At 40.8% G+C, this 19,103-nt stretch overlaps 1 protein-coding gene across 9 annotated transcripts in view; it reads right to left on the bottom strand.

The window, feature by feature from the left end:
- LOC105491652 (zinc finger protein 106) overlaps positions 1–19,103 on the bottom strand; it is an 83,463-nt gene that overhangs the window by 32,530 nt on the left and 31,830 nt on the right. For 4 of the 9 annotated variants that reach the window (XM_011758233.3, XM_011758250.2, XM_071067025.1 and 1 more), the window contains 4 exons: positions 11,005–11,205; positions 3,846–6,029; positions 2,137–2,770; positions 642–711 (listed from right to left, as the gene is read on the bottom strand). In XM_011758233.3, coding sequence (XP_011756535.2) covers positions 642–711; positions 2,137–2,770; positions 3,846–6,029; positions 11,005–11,205 — 3,089 coding nt within the window. Of the gene's footprint in view, positions 1–641; positions 730–2,136; positions 2,771–3,845; positions 6,030–11,004; positions 11,206–11,263; positions 11,599–19,103 lie in introns of those variants that run through there. The other 5 variants (XM_011758257.3, XM_071067029.1, XM_071067026.1 and 2 more) reach the window with 4 other exon arrangements.

The raw sequence follows: 19,103 nt of genomic DNA, 5'->3' as shown, positions 1-19,103 counted from the left end.
GAGGTAGGGCAGGGGGGAAGCAACCAAGATGCCTCAAAAACAGAAAGTGAGAGAAATGGCTACACATGACCAAGAGGGCCAACATGTTTTATCCCACTGAAAAGGCTTAAGGAAACTTTCTGGCTTTATATTGTCCCAGTGATATACTAACCTTGGCTTACAAGTCTATGTGACATCATATATTTCTTCTACAGTTGTAACTGGATGTATTAGGAAATCAAACATTTCTTTCCTCTTAAGCAAGGCAACAAAAATGTCCAAAAAAAAGTCAATGGACAATCAGTGTTTGACAAATGACAAGCTATGCTCTGTGTCAAGTTGTACAAACACTGAACTGTTACAAGAACCTCTTGGGGCTGGACACAGTGGCTTACACCTGTAATCCCAACACTTTGGGAGGCCAAGGTGAGAGGATCACTGGAGCCCAAGAGTTTGAGTCCAGCCTGGGCAATATAGCTAGACCCTGTCTCTACAAAAAAATAAAAAGAATTAGTGTGTTATCACACACCAGTAGTCCTATCTACTCGGGAGGCTGAGAGAAGAGGATTGCTTGAGCCCAAGAGTTGGGAGGTTACCAAAAAAACCCAAAAAACGAAACAAAAAACACCAACTTCTTTCTCCCAAAATATTCTGCACCATACCTTTTTTTCCTTTAATTTTCCTTCTTTTATTTTTTCTCTCAAGACTTGGGAGTTCAGGAGAAGATCCATCCTGGAGCGATAAAGAAAACTGCATAAAATCCAATGTGTAAAAGCCATTATCCAAGAGGAGCAAAAGGAATCAATTCCAAGATAGCCGTATGCTGTTCTTCACTATTGCTACCATCTCTAACATGATCATAGGAGTCTCACGCACATAGTACAAACTCAAATTTTAGTTGAATAAACATATCTGATTCAAAAAGAAAGAAAGAAAAAAAAAGAATCCAGGGTGAAGTGCCTTCTAGCATCCTAGAGGTAGGAAAGCCCATGGAGGTCAGACAAAGCATTCTATCTTGGTGTAGTAAGGCACAAGTAGAAGTATTGACAAAGCCAGTTATATATATATATATAAATATATATATTTATAACTTGGCATAGTTTCTACTTTAAATTTCAGCAAGAAAACCTTTACAACAAAAAGCTTAACAGTCCACGAGACAAGCTCTTTGTCATAGGACAGTTCCTCAGCTTGAAGTGTATTTTAAGTCATCCGATAACATCCACTACATATAGCATCTAGCTCAAAGGAGCAGAATTGCAATTTGAAGCAAGCCTAGAATTCATTACCTTAACTACTATGTTTATCACCTCAGTAGTAAATGAGAGAAGCCCAGCACAGTGATACATGCTTGTAGTTCCCAATACTTGGGAGGCTGAGGCAGGAGGACTGCTTGAGTCCAGGAGTTCCAGAACAGTCTGGACTACATTGTGAGACCTCGTCTCTAATATAAATTTTAAAATATTATAAAATAAACAAATAATGAAGAGAAGAACCCATTTTTTTTCACATCGCCAGATCCCAGACTATCTCACTACCAGCACCTCTTTCTTTCCAGAAAGGGATACTGAGAGGGTTAAGCAGTATTACCAGCAGAATTGCCAGAAGAGCAGAAGTGCTATCAGTGAAATAAAAGATTCTTAAAGGCCAGGCTGGGTAACTGAAGGACGAAGGACAGAGTTACACAGACTAAAAATATTTCTATACTCTGTTCATATATACGCACTCTAATAGTATTAAAACCATCTTAGTGTTAAGCCTAGCACTCCTGAATCCAGCAATCATCCATGCTCTACAACAGTAGAATGCCTTTCTTCAGCAGCAGTGCAGAATGCATCTATGAAAACAGATTGAGTTACAGTTGAAGATGTGACTGATCCTTGGTCAGGTGACACAAAGAATCATTGGCTTGGACACTGGTTTTAGATATGACTTCATATTTTCCTGGTACTGTACATTCATATTAGATTACATTTAATTTAGCAGGATTACTCAGTGTAAGAAACCAGTAGGATGAAAGTAAGAACCTCACAATTCTTCTAGAAGTTGAGAGAATCACAATCCCAGACACCCAAGAAAAACAGTTGAAGCTTTTTTAATAAGCAACCAACTTGCCACATGCGATGTTCTACAAAAAGCAGAGGGAATTATACTCACTCCAGTGGCTCTTCGTTTCTTCCTAATACTTTGGCCATCATTTTGTTCAGCACCAGAGGTACAGCTACTATCTGTGGCTGCATCCGCTAAACTGGAGATCGCAAGGGCTGAGGATGCATTTGATGACAGAGAGTTTCCTTCTCCGTTACTCTCTTGGGAATTCTGACTCTCTGAAGGTGGCATAGACCTCTCCTGGCTGTTCAAGTCTTTTGCCGAATGCATCAAAGGTATTATATCGTCAGAAGGTAATTGTGCACTATGTCGCCTTCGGGTAGCAACATTTTCAGCCCTTTCACCTGTTCGGAGGGAGGCAGCCAGAGGTGTCACTTCTTGTTTGAGGTGCATGGTTGCGTTCTGACTCTGTCCAGCCCTCAGTGAGTTACTAGGTGAAACCATCTGCTGGGGCTCATTTTCTTTGCCTGTACCTTCCTCACTGAAGAAGCTATACACAGAAGGAGCTCTGTCCATGATCACGCTGCTCTCAGAAAGGCTTCGCTTTCTTGCCAAGCCAGGGGATGAGGAAATGGAAACGCCTTCCCACTGGAATCCTTCTAGACTGGACAGATCAGGTTCCCCGTCCAAATCTAAGGCTTCTTGTTCATTTTGAACAAGCGGTACCATTTCTATGCCAAACCTTAAGGAAGAAAGAAAAAATGAAAACATAAATTGGATATGGTTGTTGGGAGAGGCATTATTTTTTAATGTGCCAGCTTCTCTCAAGCACTGAGGTTATAAAAAGTAAGGTAGTTCTTGTCTTCAAGGAGCTCACAGTCTAGTAAGTAATACAGATATAAATATATTATGTTGTGACAAGTACCAGATTAGAGGTTTGTATACAGCTACAATAATATATTTGAGGGAGTAAAAATTGAGTTTTATTTCATATGGAGCTCTAAATCTATAATAATACATACAGCATGTAATTTTTAAAAGCAAACAAACCAAACCAAAAGAAAAAAAAACCCTTTTATTGAGCATTTACGGGTGCTATATACTGATAATTTCAAGTGCTACTCACAGGGTGTGGGAAAAAGAAAGTGGGGGAAAATAAATCCATTATTTCAACAAGTACAGAAATGCCCCTGAAGCCTGCAGACTGTATCATCGTGCAGCAGTTATGACTTTCAAGTAGCAAACCTATGTTGAACACTGTTTTACCATTCAGAAAAGTCTAGTAACTCAACATAAGATGAAGAGCCAAAATATTACACAAGTGCTCAAGAGAAAGCATGTTGTAGTAATAAATACAATGCCCAGAGTACATACAGAAAAGCTAACTATTCGTGGGTTCCAAGTAAAAGGTAATGAGAACAGTTCTATTTAAAAGTTACAGCACGCATTCCAAAATTAAGATCTAGACAAAGACACAGATCTATAGCTCTACATTTTTATACTGTCGTTTTCTACCCCCATAAAGTGATGGATTTTACCCCTATAAAGTGATGACTTTTTTCTTACGTCACCATCTTGTTTCTCAAGTAGGTGTGCTTCCATTTTAACCTGCACTCTCTGCTAGGAAATACTTTATTCCATCTGTCATAGAGTATCAGTCACTATTTGATATTAAATCAAGACATCTACAACAGATATTGTTGGCAAACATTTAATTAAATGAAACACGTAGAATTCTCTTGATCAGGGTCAAAGGGTTACTTTAAAAGAGAGCGAGGGGGAAAAAAAAAAGAAAGACACCGAAAAGCAGCACACACCTGGGTAAGCCTTTGCCCAGCTCTTGCTTTTTCTTGGTTACTTGCTGAATGACCTGTTCCCAGTTGACATTTCTCCGAGATGCATTTAGAATCTGCCGTAGGGTTGGCTTGAGCCCAGACTCCTTCTCTGTCTCACTCTTTCGGTGACCGCTAATATTGCGAATGCGGCGGGCACTATTGAGGTTTGGCTCAGGAAGGTGCACTCCAGTTTTGCTCTTCAAACTAATGTGCCGGGTTAGATCCCTCTGAAGTGAGGCAGGAAAGCCAAGCTTACTTAGTTCAGGCAGGAGAGGGCCCGAGGGCTGACTGATGTCACTTTTTTGAAGCTCTGCATCCAAGCTAGTACTCTCAAAGCCTTCTGTTTCATAAGATACATGAGATTTAATAGAGTCATCAACCTGTGCATCTTCTAGAGAGGTTTTCAAGTCTAGCAATAAGCCAGGGTGTGGACTGGCTGCAGATGTCATTTGTAATTCAGATTCTTTCTGGTGAACTGTGGGATTACATGGGGAAGTGGATAGTTCTCTAGAAGTCTTCAGGATTCGGTCATCGTCCTCTTTCTCATCAGCAGTACGAGTGCTGCCGGATAACAATTCTGTAGTTGCAGAACCTAGGGTTCCAATTTTTGTTCCCTGCTTTTCCGTGTCAGATGTCTCCCCATCACTTTCATCTTCTAGTGCGTGCACTTGAAACTCAATTTTCAAAGACCCTTTTTCAGATTCTTCTACATTTCTACTTGCTTTTGCATAGTTCCTGGTCCTTTTAGAAGTGCTAAGAAGTGGATTTTGCAATGACTCATGACACTGTAGCACCTCTTTGGCCTTTCGTAACGTATCATTTAAATTGTCACCAGATTGCTTTTGAGAGCCAAATGTACTTTTACTCCCTTTTAAAACATGAGAACATGAACTACGCAGTTTGGATATGTAAGGACCATGGTTATCTTCCGCAGAGGGCTTGTTCGAGGGATCTGAGTGTTCTCCAGGGGAAAAAAAATTTGTTTTGGTGTTTTCTGAGGTATTCTTTGGATCTTGTTTTTGAGGAAATGATTTAGTGGCTGGACATGGAAGGAGTGGGGATTTCAATGACGGCATTTTATTTGGGGTATGCTCTTGTTCAGGTTTTTCTGTAATGGAGCACTGTCTCACCACCTCGAAGGAAGCAGCAGGATCAGAAGAGGCCTTGTGATTAAGAGATCCAGTATGCATTTCTTTTTGTGTTTTCTGTGTTGGGGAATTATGTGTTTCATCAGTTTGGGGCTCCTGTATTCCTGTAGTTATCAAGCTAAAATCAAAGAGAGGTTTCTCCATCATTTCTGACTTGTTACCAGTGACGTCTTTCAATCCTGACTGTAAATCCAGAGTCTTCTGGGAAGGGTAAGGCGTCCAGCGACGAGGCTTTTCCCTTGCCGCACTGCCATTCTTTCCACTAACTTTGGAAGTAGCAGTGTCTGTTTGTTTAGTGGTTTGGCTTTCCGGCTGCTCAAAATTGAAGTCGAGTAAGCCTTCTGAAGGAAATGTATCACTTGTAAATCCTTCAGAAGGACCTCTATATGTGGCAACTTTACCAAGTTTGTCATTTTCTTGCCGCTGCCAATTATATCTGTCCTGACTGTATTTGTTTGACTTACTAGATTTCTTGTTCCATAGCATAGTCATGTCTTCCATTGGACAGTTAGAATTTCTGTTTCTGCCTGGTTGAAATTTGTCTCCAGGGCCACTGTAATTCCAATTATTTGTACTACGTACACTGGATTTCCAGTTTCCGTTACTGTTGTTCATATGCCAACTGGAAAAGCCACCTGTTCCTTCAGAAAGCCAACTGGAATTCCTTCCTGTGCCATTATGATTCCAATCTACCGTTCCGCTATTTGAAAGCCAACCACCTCCAGAATTACTATGGTTGTGAAACCAAGTTGAGGAGCCTCCTGCAACACCCTTATGCCACCCGGAACGTCCTCTTGGCCCACCACCATTCCTCAAAGAATGTGGAAAGCTGTTTTTCCTAGTATTATTAAAGCCATCTTTTTCCCATTTCCAATCCCGCTGTGGAGGTCCACGATGATGCCATGCAGCCTGACTGTAACTCTCTCTGTCTTGGTAAGGAATTCGGTCTTCTCGTCTCCATTGAGGTCGTCTGTCATCAGAGTTTATTTCTTGGTTGCTATTGGAAGGTTCATCTTGTCTGGAAGAAAAACAGTTTTTCATTAGTAATTTAAAGGAATTCCTATGCTACCTTGAAAGGCATAACCCTCCAAACTTCCCTTGTACTTTCCTCCCGTTACTTAGAATATGTAACCGAGTCTAGTTTAATATCTAATAGTGGTTGTTTTCATATCTTTAAATGATATATTTAAACTTATATTCCTCAACTTATTAACTTAAAAATTAAACATTTTAAATTATTTAAATTTCAAATAATTACAACTATCTCCTCTATCACCCAGAAATATTAAAAATTTGGCACATTTGGCCAGGTGTGGTGGCTCACATCTATAATTCCAGCCACTTTGGGAGGCCGAGGCAGGCAGATCACTTGAGGTCAGGAGTTCAAGACCAACATGGCCAATATGGAGAAACCCCATCTCTACTAAAAATACAAAAATTAGCCATGCGTAGTGCCGCACGCCTGTAACCCCAGCTACTCAGGAGGCTGAGGAATGATAATCACTTGAACCCAGGAGGCGGAGGTTGCAGTGAGCTGAGATCGCACCATTGCACTCCAGCCTGGGCAACAGAGCGAGACTATCTCAAAAAAACAAGCAAACAAAAATTTGACACATTTATATTCTCCTCCCTTTCTTGGTCCTGTTTTTCTTGGCATGTTCTGAAATTTTGTCCCTATCATCCAATTATTATTTTTATATTATGCAGTTTTTTTGGAATAAGAACAATTATATTTTATAGCTATAGTTATCTTTTTTTTTTTTTCTTTTTGAGACAGAGTCTTGCTCTGTTGGCCAGGCTGGAGTGCAGTGGCACAATCTCAGCTCACTGCAATCTTTGTCTCTGAGGCTCAAGCAATTCTCCTGCCTCAGCCTCCCAAGTAGCTGGGATTACAGGCATGCGCCACCATGCCCGGCTAATTTTTGTATTTTTGGTAGACACGGTGTTTCATCATGTTGGCCAGGCTGGTCTCAAACTCCTGACCTCAGGTAATTCACCCACCGCAGCCTCCCAAAGTGCTGGGATTACAGGCGTACAGGCATGAGCCACCGCGCCTGGCCTAGTTATCATATTTAATACTATTTTATATTCAGCTGCCCTTAATACCATGATTTTTCCAGTTGTAGGTTCTTTCTGAAAAACTCCCATTTCTTAACCTATTTTAAATAAGATTATACTTTGCATGGTTATTTTTATTAATAAACACTTTGACGAGTACCCATTCAATAACCATTAGTGGTATAAGAAGACTTTTATGTACAGTTCCGGTTTGTGAAGGGCTTAGCACCTAGCTGAGATAATAAGGTCATAAACAGGAGGAAAATAGCATATACCAAACAAGTAGTAACCATAAGATGTGCTATAAGAGCTTCATGAGCTAGAGGTTTTTATAAAGAAACTACAGCTGTGTCATGTATTCATGTTAGATGAGGAGTCTACAGAAACATGAATAAACTTCAGTAAGCATCACAGCAGTAGGTGTAAATACTATTTTCTTCTACAAACAGCCTATGGTGTGCATGGCCATGGTGCTTATCATGTGCTAAGTGCTCAAAATACTGAGTACTGCTAGTTAAAATTTACTGAGTACCTAAGTATCAGGCATTTAATGCCAAGCACCTTATATATAGATTATCTCTTTTAGTTTTTATAATCCTGAGGCAAGTATTCTTTTTTTTTTTTTTTTGAGATGGAGTCTTGCTTTGTCACCTAGGCTGGAGTGCAATGGCATGATCTTGGCTCACTGCAACCTCCACCTCTCGAGTTCAAGTGATTCTCCTGCCTCAGCCTCCTGAGTAGCTGGGATTACAGGTGCCCGCCACCATGCCTGGCTAATTTTTATATTTTTAGTAGAGGCGGGGTTGCACCATGTTGGCCAGGCTGATCTTGAACTCCTGACCTCATGATCTGCCTGCCTCAGCCTCCCAAAACACTGGGATTACAGGCATGGCAAGTATTCTTATTATTCCTACTTTTCAGATGAGAAATTGAGCAGTAGAGAGGTTATATAACTTGACTAGAATAAGACAGCCAGAAAGTAGCAGAGCAGAGATTTAAACCTTGTCAGTCTGACTCCAGCCAGAGTCTATACTCCTAACCATAGGCCTTCATAGAATCAACATCTCAAAACAAAGTTTCCACATCTAAGTTCCTTCCTCTGACCTTGACTTAAAAATCTTAAACTCAGTACTGACTTAAATTGGCTTTAAAGGGTTTTAATGTCTATGATATTTTGGACACAAATTGGAACTTCTTCCTTTTTCACAAGATGGAATTTAAAAGTCTATCTAGAAATTCAAACATCCACTAATGTTATATAAATTACAATCATTTCTAAACAGGAGACTGTTTAGAAAGTAACAAGTATTATTATATACAGTAGCAGAATTTTTTTTATAATCATTACCCAAATTGCCTTTATGTTTTGATTCTATGTAAAAACTTTTGACATCCAAGGAGACCACTGACACAGCTATACTGATATGATCAGAAATGGGAGAATTGGGGGATAAATAACTCACGAAGTAGAATTCCTAGATCTCATGAATTGGCTAGATTCAGAAGATAGGAGCATTCAGCTAAACCCACAGACCAGAAAGAATAATCTAAGTTAAAAATCATGAAGGAAAAAAGAAAAACAACACTCCTGAAGAAGTAGATGATTTTGGCCAGGTGTGGTGGCTCATGTCTGTAATCTCAGCACTTTGGGAGGCCAAGGCGGGTGGATCACTTGAGCCCAGAAGTTCGAGGCCAGCCTGGGCAACATACCTAAACCCCATCTCTACCAAAAATAAAAATTAAAAGAAAAATTAGCCAGGCATGGTGGCAATGCATGCCTGTAGCCCCAGCTTCTTGGGAAGCTGAGGTGGGAGGACTGTTGGAGCCTCAGGAAGTTGAGGCTGCAGTGAGGTGTCATCGTGCCACTACACTCAAGCCTGGGTGACAGACCAACACTCTGTCTCCAAAAAAAAAAAAGAAGAAGTAGATTATTTTATAAATAGGTCACCAAGGAGGCATATCAAAAGACTCAAAAAATAGTAACTATGATATGAATATCTAATCTATTCTGTCTTAATGTTTAATTATTTACACAGATAAAGCTAAAAATGGCACTAGTATGTAAGAACAAAATAGAAGTTAGTCTCCCAGAGGCTTCAACTGCCTAAAGTAGGAGAAAGTAAACTGCAACGATATTAAAAGTAATGAAAATGTCATTTGAAGGACTAAGCTACTAAATGATTTAAGAACCATGTTGTTTGAGTGTCCCTCATCTGAAATGCTTGGGACCAGAAATGTTTTGCATTTCAAATTGCTTTGGATTTTGGAATATTTTTGCATATACATAATGGGATATTATGGGAATGTGACCCAAGTCTAAACATAAAATTCATTTATGTTTCATATATACCTTTTATACACAGTCTGAAGATAATTTTAGGTAATAGTTTAAATAATTTTGTAAAATGAAATGAGGTGTGGAATTTTCCACTGGTGGCCTCATGTTGGCACTCAGAAGTTTTGGATTTTGGTGCATTTTCAGATTTTGGATTACGGATGCTTACCCTTTATTGATATTTTAAGACTAAGAAAGTCTCCTTCAAGGACTTGTTCAAAAAACTTTTTTTTTTTTATTTAAATTTTCTTTTTTTTTTTGGTTACATAGATAAGGGCTTCCTATGTTGCCCAGGCTGGTCTTGTAGCCCTGGCCTCATCTCCTCGTGCACCAGGACAACAGGCCTGAGCCACGGTGCCTCCCGGCAAAAAAATTTTAAACACACAGAGTAAAAACAACTTCCTTTTTATAGTCAAGCCTCTAACTAAAAAGGAGGTACAGACCAGGTATAACTAGTATTCAAGAATAATCTTTAAATTTTTATTTTAGAATCTGAAATGATTCTCTTCATATTCTGGGACTTAAAAAATTATCCCACCTCATAAGTGCTTCTCTCTCTTCCCCTCACATCTGAAAATTTCTACCTCATTAATTAAATTCTTTTTAACAAATTTTATAATTAAACTCTTTAGACCAGAAAACAGTAAGGTAAAAACGTAAATGCCCAATATCTGAATGTATAAATGTAGGTATGAAATTAAGCAGTACAAATTAGAAACTTTATATTGCTTAAATGATCTTGACACTATCAAAAAAATTTACTCAATAAAGCACTGTGGTAGTCACTGGGGATTCAAAGACAAAAAGATAAATCACATCTGGCAGAAGCACCACGTTAATTCACACCAGTCAAAAAACATTTTCCTAAGAAATGTTATTTTGGTAATAAGACTATACTATGTACTATATAATTTATACAATGAAGCTTATATTCTAACACCTTTCCACTAGAAAATTTAAACGCCAAATAACAACTTATTGGTATTCAAAAGATTTGGATACTGGCCAGGTATGGTGGCTCACGCCTATAATCCCAGCACTTTGGGAGGCTGAGGCAGGCAGATTGCTTGAGGTCAGGAGTTTGAGACCAGCTTGGCTAATGGGGTGAAACCCCGTCTCTACTAAAAATACAAAAAAAATTCGCCAGGTGTGGTGGCGGGCATCTGTAATCCCAGCTACTCAGGAGGCTGAGGCAGGAGAATTGCTTGAACCCAGGAGGCAGAGGTTACAGTGAACCAAGATCACACCACTACAGTCCAGCCTGGGTGGGTGACAGAGTGAGACGCCATCTTAAAAAAAAAAAAAAAAAAAAAAAGATTTGGATACCAATAAAACCATTCTCAACATAGTTACCAACATGGCAAAAATTTCAGATATGTGGCTACAGCTTACGTAGGAACAATACTGAGTTTGCTTTTTTAAGAAGATATTACAGTAGTTCAACAAAGCATTTCACTGCCCTTTGATTAATAAGACAACAACCTCCAGCTAAACTTTATACCTAAGTTTAAAGGCTATGGGCTGAACAGTACAAAGATATAAAATGTATTCTCTGCTGTGTTCTGTTATAGATAGGCTTTTTAAAAAATCAATTACTTACCGACTTTGTTCTTTCCTTTGTTTTATTAACTGAACGAGTTCCTTGTCAAAATAATCTTCTTCCTCTTCCTCTCCTTTTCCATCATCTTCTCTTTCCTGGGCATCAACGTTATCTTTGTGCAACTGGCCAGAAATGTGCTTTGCATATGCAGAAAGACCCACTTCTGTGACCCCGCACACTCGGCACTCATGACTAATGTCCCTAGGGAAAGAGGGAGATGAGGGACATTCAATTCTCCCCACTGGCATGGCACACTCACCAGATCTGCTATCGTTTCCTCTGAAGGACACTGCACACTTTGGCACAGTGAAAAATTAGTGCTAATTAATTTCAATGCTCCTTTCATCACTTTTAATAAGTTTGTTTATAAGTTACTTTTGAAATGAGTTTAAGATTTTTTTCCAGCAATCAAGAGGCAATACACTTCAGATAAATGTCGTTTAGGAGGAGAAATCTTCTTGAATTGCTGTACTTAAAATCTTGTCAGAGGAAACATGGTGAAAGGGGAGGCAGGGCAGGGGGCTCGGAGCAAGCAGAAGTTGCTCTGGAGCACACCCATGGTGCCAGCTGCACTCAGAAGGCCTGGTGACAGCACTTACATTTAATCTTCAGTCTAGAGCTTTCTTCCAGTGAAAGTTAAGGGGTGGAAACAAGAGTAGGTGGCGCAGCCAATCCCAAGTGGGTAACTAAATCGGAACAGCTGGAGCTCTGCCTGGAATGTGAGGATTCCGGACCCAGGAGTAGTCCAGGCAAACTTTTTTGGTCTGGATGATACATGTGATCTACATTCTGCTTCAGAAGGGCTTATTTTAAAGGGAATGGAAAGCATTTCAGTTGTAGGAAGTTAACAGCTGTGCCAAGCAAATGTATTTTCTCAAGTTTCAGAAAATGCTACAGTTCAGAGAGATGCAAAACCAGGTTTTTAGTTAAACTAGGCAGACTTTTTTGCTTTGTTTTGTTTTTTTACTTTACATACTTCATGGCAAATCTCACTTAGCCAGTCTTCAGAATCCAAAGTCTTGAATCAGTGTCCAGAGCTGCAGCAGATCAATAATTTAACTGCTTTTTAGCTTCTGGAAATCCCTTGACTGGGTCAGCTGACTATGCAGTCATTTATGAGAAACATCTGAACGCCATAGTTACAAGACAGCAGTATCCATTCAACAATCCAAATTGGCTTAACTCTGTATCATGTGTCTTGGATTTAGACTAGTTATATTTTTGCACTTCCTATGCCAATCTATTAAAAAAAACCCAACAACCCAAAAAGACATGCCGTCTTTGTCCAGACAGAAATACATACACACACGTGCACCTCTGTTCCATCTTTCCCTCACAAATACCTAACTAGATATAGGCAGAATTTACATCAATCAACCAGAAGAGACCCTCAAAACTGGGCACTTCATTTACTAGAAGACAGTTACTGTCACAGATCACCTGAACATTCATTCAAGAAAAAAAAAAAAGGCCAGGCTTGGTGGCTCACGCCTGTAGTCCCAGCACTTGGGGAGGCCAAGACGGGTGGATCATGAGGTCAGGAGTTCGAGACCAGCCTGACCAACCTGGTAAAACCCCATCTCTACTAAAAATACAAAAATTAGCCGGGTGTGGTGGTGGCACCTGTAATCCCAGCTACTCGGGAGGGTGAGGCACGAGAATCACTTGAACCCGGGAGGCGGAGGTTGTAGTGAGCTGAGATCATGCCACTGCACTCCAGCATGAGCAACAGAGTGAGACTCCATCTCAAAAAAAAAAAAAAGAAAAAAAGAAAAAAAAATAATCCTCAACTTTCTCCAGTTTACCAGGGATACTGATACTTTTCTCTCAGGCAATTAAATTGATGGTAGCTCATTCCAACTGAACATTAATAACAAGCTGTTTCTCAAAGCAACACACAAAGAAGTTAATTATATAAATCTATCACAATGGGCAGCATGAGAACAGTCTGAGGACTATAACAAATCTACAATATCTCCTGTACACTATAAACATTCCAATCAACTCAATTTTCCAGTTAGAAAATCTTTTTGTCGGCCGGGCGCAGTGGCTGAAGCCTGTAATCCCAGCACTTTGGGAGGCTGAAGTGGGTGGATCACGAGGTCAGGAGTTCGAGACCAGCTTGGCCAATACGGTGAAACCCCACCTCTACTTAAAATACAAAAATCAGCCGGGCACGGTGGTGCACACCTGTAATCCCAGCTACTCAGGAGGCTGAGGCAGAAGAACCGCTTGAACCTGGGAGGTGGAGGCTGCAGTGAGCCGAGATCACTCCACTGCACTCCAACCTGGGTAACAGAGTGAGACTTGGTCTCAAAAAAAAAAAAAAAAAAAAAAAAAAAAAAAAGAAAATATTTTTGCCTTAAAACTTTCTAAAACTACGGAAAATACCTTAGCCTACTTTTCTTTTTTTTTTTTTTTTTTTTTTTTTTTTTGAGACGGAGTCTCACTCTGTCACCCAAGCTGGAGTGCAGTGGCCGGATCTCAGCTCACTGCAAGCTCCACCTCCCGGGTTCACGCCATTCTCCTGCCTCAGCCTCCCGAGTAGCTGGGACTACAGGCATCCACCACCTCGCCCGGCTAGTTTTTTGTATTTTTTTAGTAGAGACGGGGTTTCACCATGTTAGCCAGGATGGTCTCGATCTCCTGACCTCGTGATCCGCCCGTCTCGGCCTCCCAAAGTGCTGGAATTACAGGCTTGAGCCACCGCGCCCGGCCCCCTTAGCCTACTTTTCTATCTGAAAACTCACAGACTGCTAAACTGAATACTGCAGTACCAGGGACATCTTTCAACTAGGGACTTTAGTATAATCCCTAAAAGGTATTTTAAAATAAAATTCCTGATTTTATCCTTACTTCTAAAATGCAGAGAATTTGTCTAATGCTCAAACTATCTATCAAAACCCCTCACTCTTAAAAGACACAGCTAGAAAGCAATACTGACTTTCCAAAATATTAAGGAATGTTGTACAAAGTAGGCAGAACTTAACTGTTAAAAATAAACATCCATAATAATAAACCCACACACCCTGCAACCCCCAAAGCACAAACATATGTTGGATTCTTAACAGTGGAACATTTTCAAACCATTCTGCAATCCTAGTGAGAAAGAATATAACCATAGTTCCAAAATTATTTGACAGAGAACAAATCAGAGACCCTGCCCAGAAGGGCACAGGCAGTAAGCGCAGTATAAAAGTTAACACTAGCCGGGTGCTTACGCCTGTAATCCCAGCACTTTGGGAGGCTGAGGTGGGCAGATCACCTGAGGTCAGGAGTTCAAGACCAGCCTGACCAACATGGAGAAACCCAGTCTCTACTAAAAATACAAAATTAGTCGGGTGTGGTGGCGCATGCCTGTAATCCCAACTACTCGGGAGGCTGAGGCAGGAGAATCACTTGAATCCAGGAGATGGAAGTTATGGTGAGCGGAGATTGTACCATTGCACTCCAGCCTGGGCAACAAGAGCAAAACTCCATCTCAAAAAAAAAAAAAGTTAATACTAAAAATGATTTTTCAAAAAACCAAATCCCTAACATTTTCCTATAAATAAAATCCAGTTTAAAATAGAAACTCTGCAAAAAACTTACAAAAAAAAAACTTTATAAGAAACTTCAAAAAGTGTAAAGAAGTAATACGGTGACCTCCACACACATCTGTGTTTTCAGAAGATGCGGTTAGACCACCCTGTTCTTTCTCTGTGTGACCACATCTTCTGAAAATTCAAGTGTGTGTGGAGTAAGCATATTTACCTCTGTTCTCTACACAACAGGCATTCATGCTTCAACATATAGTGTTTGGGAAACCACGTTTTAAAAACCTAATAGCAAATTAAATAATATTTTAATGATGCTACTTGACATTTATTAATAATCAGTTAAAATCCTACACTGTGTGAATAAATAAAATAATTATGGGGGAAATGTACAGCTTTGCTCCTTGGCTAGCAAAGGCAATAATTTTCCTTAGGGCATTTAAAGGAGGGACTAAATTAGCTTCATCCTGTTACCACACAATTTCCTCTCATGTGCGAAATGCAAAGTCTTAAGATATTCTCTCCATAAGCTTTTCTTTATTAAGCTTGCTCTAACTACCCGACAACAGCTGCTGAATAAATAAAGGTTGTGCCTTTTTAATAGTCTCTATCTGGAGATGCTACTTACGGCCCACACATCTGAAGAAGTATATTAGGAAAAAACAGGGAAATGTTTCACATGTCCACAGCTGTGAACCAAATAAGACCAGTTACTTATTGCTTATTCAAGCTTGCATGCAAAGCCTAAACAACACGTACTTTGCAATTCTTAACCAGATCACAACCAAAAACTGTAGACACAACTACACTGAGCAAAAGAAAGTCTCAGTGTCAGAAACTCAGTAGTTAAAAATGAAATCCAGAGGAAATAATCACAAACTCAGGATAACAGGGTAAAGAAATAATGACTGATAATAATTTGTCCCTATGGTACAAGCTGGTGAAGATCATCCTTACAGTAAAAGCTCCAAGCCAGTAAACAGTTTTTGAGATTTTATGGGATTTCCTATAATTTTGTAAGCTGTTTTTTCTTGCTACCTGTTTGTCTTCTCCCTTATATGTAACATAATTTGTTACAGGTCAGGAACACTATATCCAATATGTGAGTAAATAAGTACTAAAGGCTATCCTCTAAAGAAAATGAGTTAGGGTGTGAAACCTGACATTCCCATTGGCAGCTCAGGGAGGCTTTTAGTGCCTTTTTCCTAATTATTTTAATGTGATCCAAATAATTAAAAATGGTAGATAAAATCTCCATGGCACAGCATAGCTGCATGGGTGGAAAAGAACACATTACAGAACAAAACATAAATGACAATGTGATTCATTATGTTAATATCACAAAATGAAATGTGTATCTATAAATGTAAGTGTATAGGCCGGGTGTGGTGGCTCACGCCTGTAATCCCAGCACTTTGGGAGGCTGAGGCAGGTGGATCACCTGAGGTCAGGAGTTCGAGACCAGCCTGGTCAACATGGCGAAACCCAGTTTCTACTAAAAATACAAAAAATTAGCGGGGCGTGGTTGCACGCACCTGTAATCCCAGCTACTTGGGAGGCTGAGGCAGGAGAATCGCTTGAACCCAGGAGGCGGAGGTTGCGGTGGGCCAAGATCGCACCACTGCACTCCAGTTTGGGCTACAAGTGTGAAACTCCATCTCAATAAATAAATAAGTAAGTATGTAAATACATAGAAAGAGATCTGGATAGGATATACACCAACCACTGAGTCTCCCCTAAGAGAGAAATAGGATTTAGAGGGGAAAGGGGAGTGGGGTAGGGAGAAGACTTTTACTTTTTAAAAAACTTTTTATGATTCTGCATTGATTATAAACATAAGTCTTAGGTAACCAAACTTGGTTTTGAGACAGGGTCTCACTGTCGCCCAGGCTGGAGTGCAGTGGCACAATCATAGCTCACTGCAGCCTCAAACTCCTAGGCTCAAGGGATCCTCCTGCCTCAGCATCCTTTACGTAGCTGGACTACAGGTGCAACCCACCACACCTGGCTATTTATTTATTTATTTTTGGGTAGAGACGGGGTCCCACTATGTTGCCCAGGTTGGTCTCGAACTCCTGGGCTCAAGTGATCCTCCTGTCTTAGCCTCCCAAGGTGCTGGGATTATAGGCACGAGCATTGCGGCCGGTCCAAACTTTTAAAAACATTTTAAATGGCTGATTAGTGATGTCTGAAATAAATGAGGCATTAATCTTTGAATGCAATGGGCTTCTCTCCTACAGACTAGATTTACTGACCTCGTTCGTTTTGTTTAATGATGTAGTGCAGATGGGTCGGGTGGCAGGTAAGTAACCCTTAATGAACTCTAGAAGGAAGTCTGTTGAAAATGGGATTTTAGGCTGGGCGCGGTGGCTCACGCCTGTAATCCCAGCACTTTGGGGGGCCAAGTCGGGCGGATCACGAGGTCAGGAGATCGAGACCATCCTGGCTAACACGGTGAAACCCCGTCTCTACTAAAAAAAATACAAAAAAAATTAGCCGGGCGTGGTGGTGGGCTCCTGTAGTCCCAGCTACTCAGGAGGCTGAGACAGGAGAATGGCGTGAACCTAGGAGGCGGAGCTTGCAGTGAGCCGAGATCGTGCCAGTGCACTCCAGCCTGGGCGACAGAGTGAGACTCCGTCTCAAAAAAAAAAAGAAGAAAAAGAAAAAGAGAAAGAAAATGGGATTTTAAAGTAAAATACTCCACGTAATCAAAAGTCAACTGTATTTCATAGATTTTGAATGTTAATGAGGTAGAGATCATATATACTCAAGGTACTATGATAAGGGTTTCTGGCCATGCAGAGTGGCTCATGCCTGTCGCTCCACCAATTTGGAAGGCAGAGGCAGGAGGATCAGCTAGAGCCCAGGAATTCAAGACCACCCTGAGCAACAGAGTGGAACCTTGTTTTTACAAAAAATAAAAGCCAAATAAAAGACAGAATGGAACCCTGTCTTTATAAAAAATAAAAGCCAAAACTAAAAGCCAAAAGGGTGTGGTGGCACACACCTGTAGTCCCAGCTACACAGTAAGCTAAGGTGGGAGGATTGTTTGAGCCCAGAAGTTTGAGGTTGCAGTGAGCTGTGATTGTGCTACGGCACCCCAGTCTGGTGATAGACTGAGTGAGACCCTGTCTCAAAAAAGCATATATTAAAAATAATAAGGGCTCCCCATACTAAATTTGAGTGAGTCTCCTTTATATTGCTAAGACCTAACCTTCACACAGTAAGAGACTGGGGGCAGGGAAAAATTCCACTAATAGGCTAAAGAGATGCTGAAAGTTTAATAACACATTAATTTGCTCACAGAATCTTAAACTGTGGGTCATAAAAAAAATAAATTTTTTTTTTTTTTTTTTTTTGAGAGGCATCTCGCTCTGTCGCCCAGGCTGGAGTGCAGTGGCCGGATCTCGGCTCACTGCAAGCTCCGCCTCCAGGGTTCACGCCATTCTCCTGCCTCGGCCTCCCGAGTAGCTGGCACTACAGGCACCCACCACCTCGCCCGGCTAGTTTTTTGTATTTTTTAGTAGAGACGGGGTTTCACCGTGTTAGCCAGGATGGTCTTGATCTCCTGACCTCGTGATCTGCCTATCTTGGCCTCCCAAAGTGCTGGGATTACAGGCTTAAGCCACCGCTCCCGGCCTAAAAAAATAAATTTCAAATGACCTAGGTTGACATCCTGATCAAAACTTGTAACTATTGGCCAGGCACAGTGGCTCACGCCTGTAATCCCAACACTTTGGGAGGCCGAGGCGGGCGGATCACAAGGTCAGGAGTTCAAGACCAGCCTGACTAATATGGTGAAACCCCGTCTCTACTAAAAGTACAAAAATTAGCCACGCGTGGTGGCGCACACCTGTAATCCCAGCTACTCAGGAGGGTGGAGAGTTGCTTGAACCCAGGAGGCGGAGGCTGCAGTGAGCAGAGATGGCACCACTGCACTCCAGCCTGGGAGACAGAGTGAGACTCTATCTCAAAGAAAAAAAAAAACAAAAAACTTGTAACTTTTACTCATGGGATAAGATACAATTCCTATTTCCTAGGTTCCCATTGTTTCTCCATCTATCCTGTTTCCAAACTTCAAACTGACAGAAGTCAAATACATCAAAAAAAAGAAATCACAAATAGACAAAAGACATGGAATACACACACATGCTACTTTTTTTTTTGAGACAGGTTCTGGCTCTGTCACCAGGCTGGAGTGTGGTGGTGTGATCTTGGCTCACCGCAACCTCCAACTCCCAGGTTCAAGTATCTTCCTACCTCAGGCTGATGAATAGCTGGGACTATGGGCACACACCACTACGCCCAGCTAATTTTGGAGTTTTTTGTGGGGTAGGGCATAGAGAGAGGTGATATGGTTTGGCTGTGTCCCCACCCAAATCTCACCTTGAATTGTAGTAATCCTCACATGTCAAGGGTAGGGCCAGGTGGAGATAATCGAATCATAGGGGCAGTTTCCCCCATACTGTTCTCATGGTAGTGAATAAGCCTCAGGAGATCTGATGGTTTTATAAATGGGAATTCCCCTGCACGAGCTCTGTTGCCTGCTGCCATGTAAGATGT

The sequence above is a fragment of the Macaca nemestrina genome, chromosome 7 (assembly GCF_043159975.1).
Source record: "Macaca nemestrina isolate mMacNem1 chromosome 7, mMacNem.hap1, whole genome shotgun sequence".
Lineage (NCBI taxonomy): Eukaryota > Metazoa > Chordata > Mammalia > Primates > Cercopithecidae > Macaca > Macaca nemestrina.
This window is presented reverse-complemented; position numbering and strand designations above follow the sequence as displayed.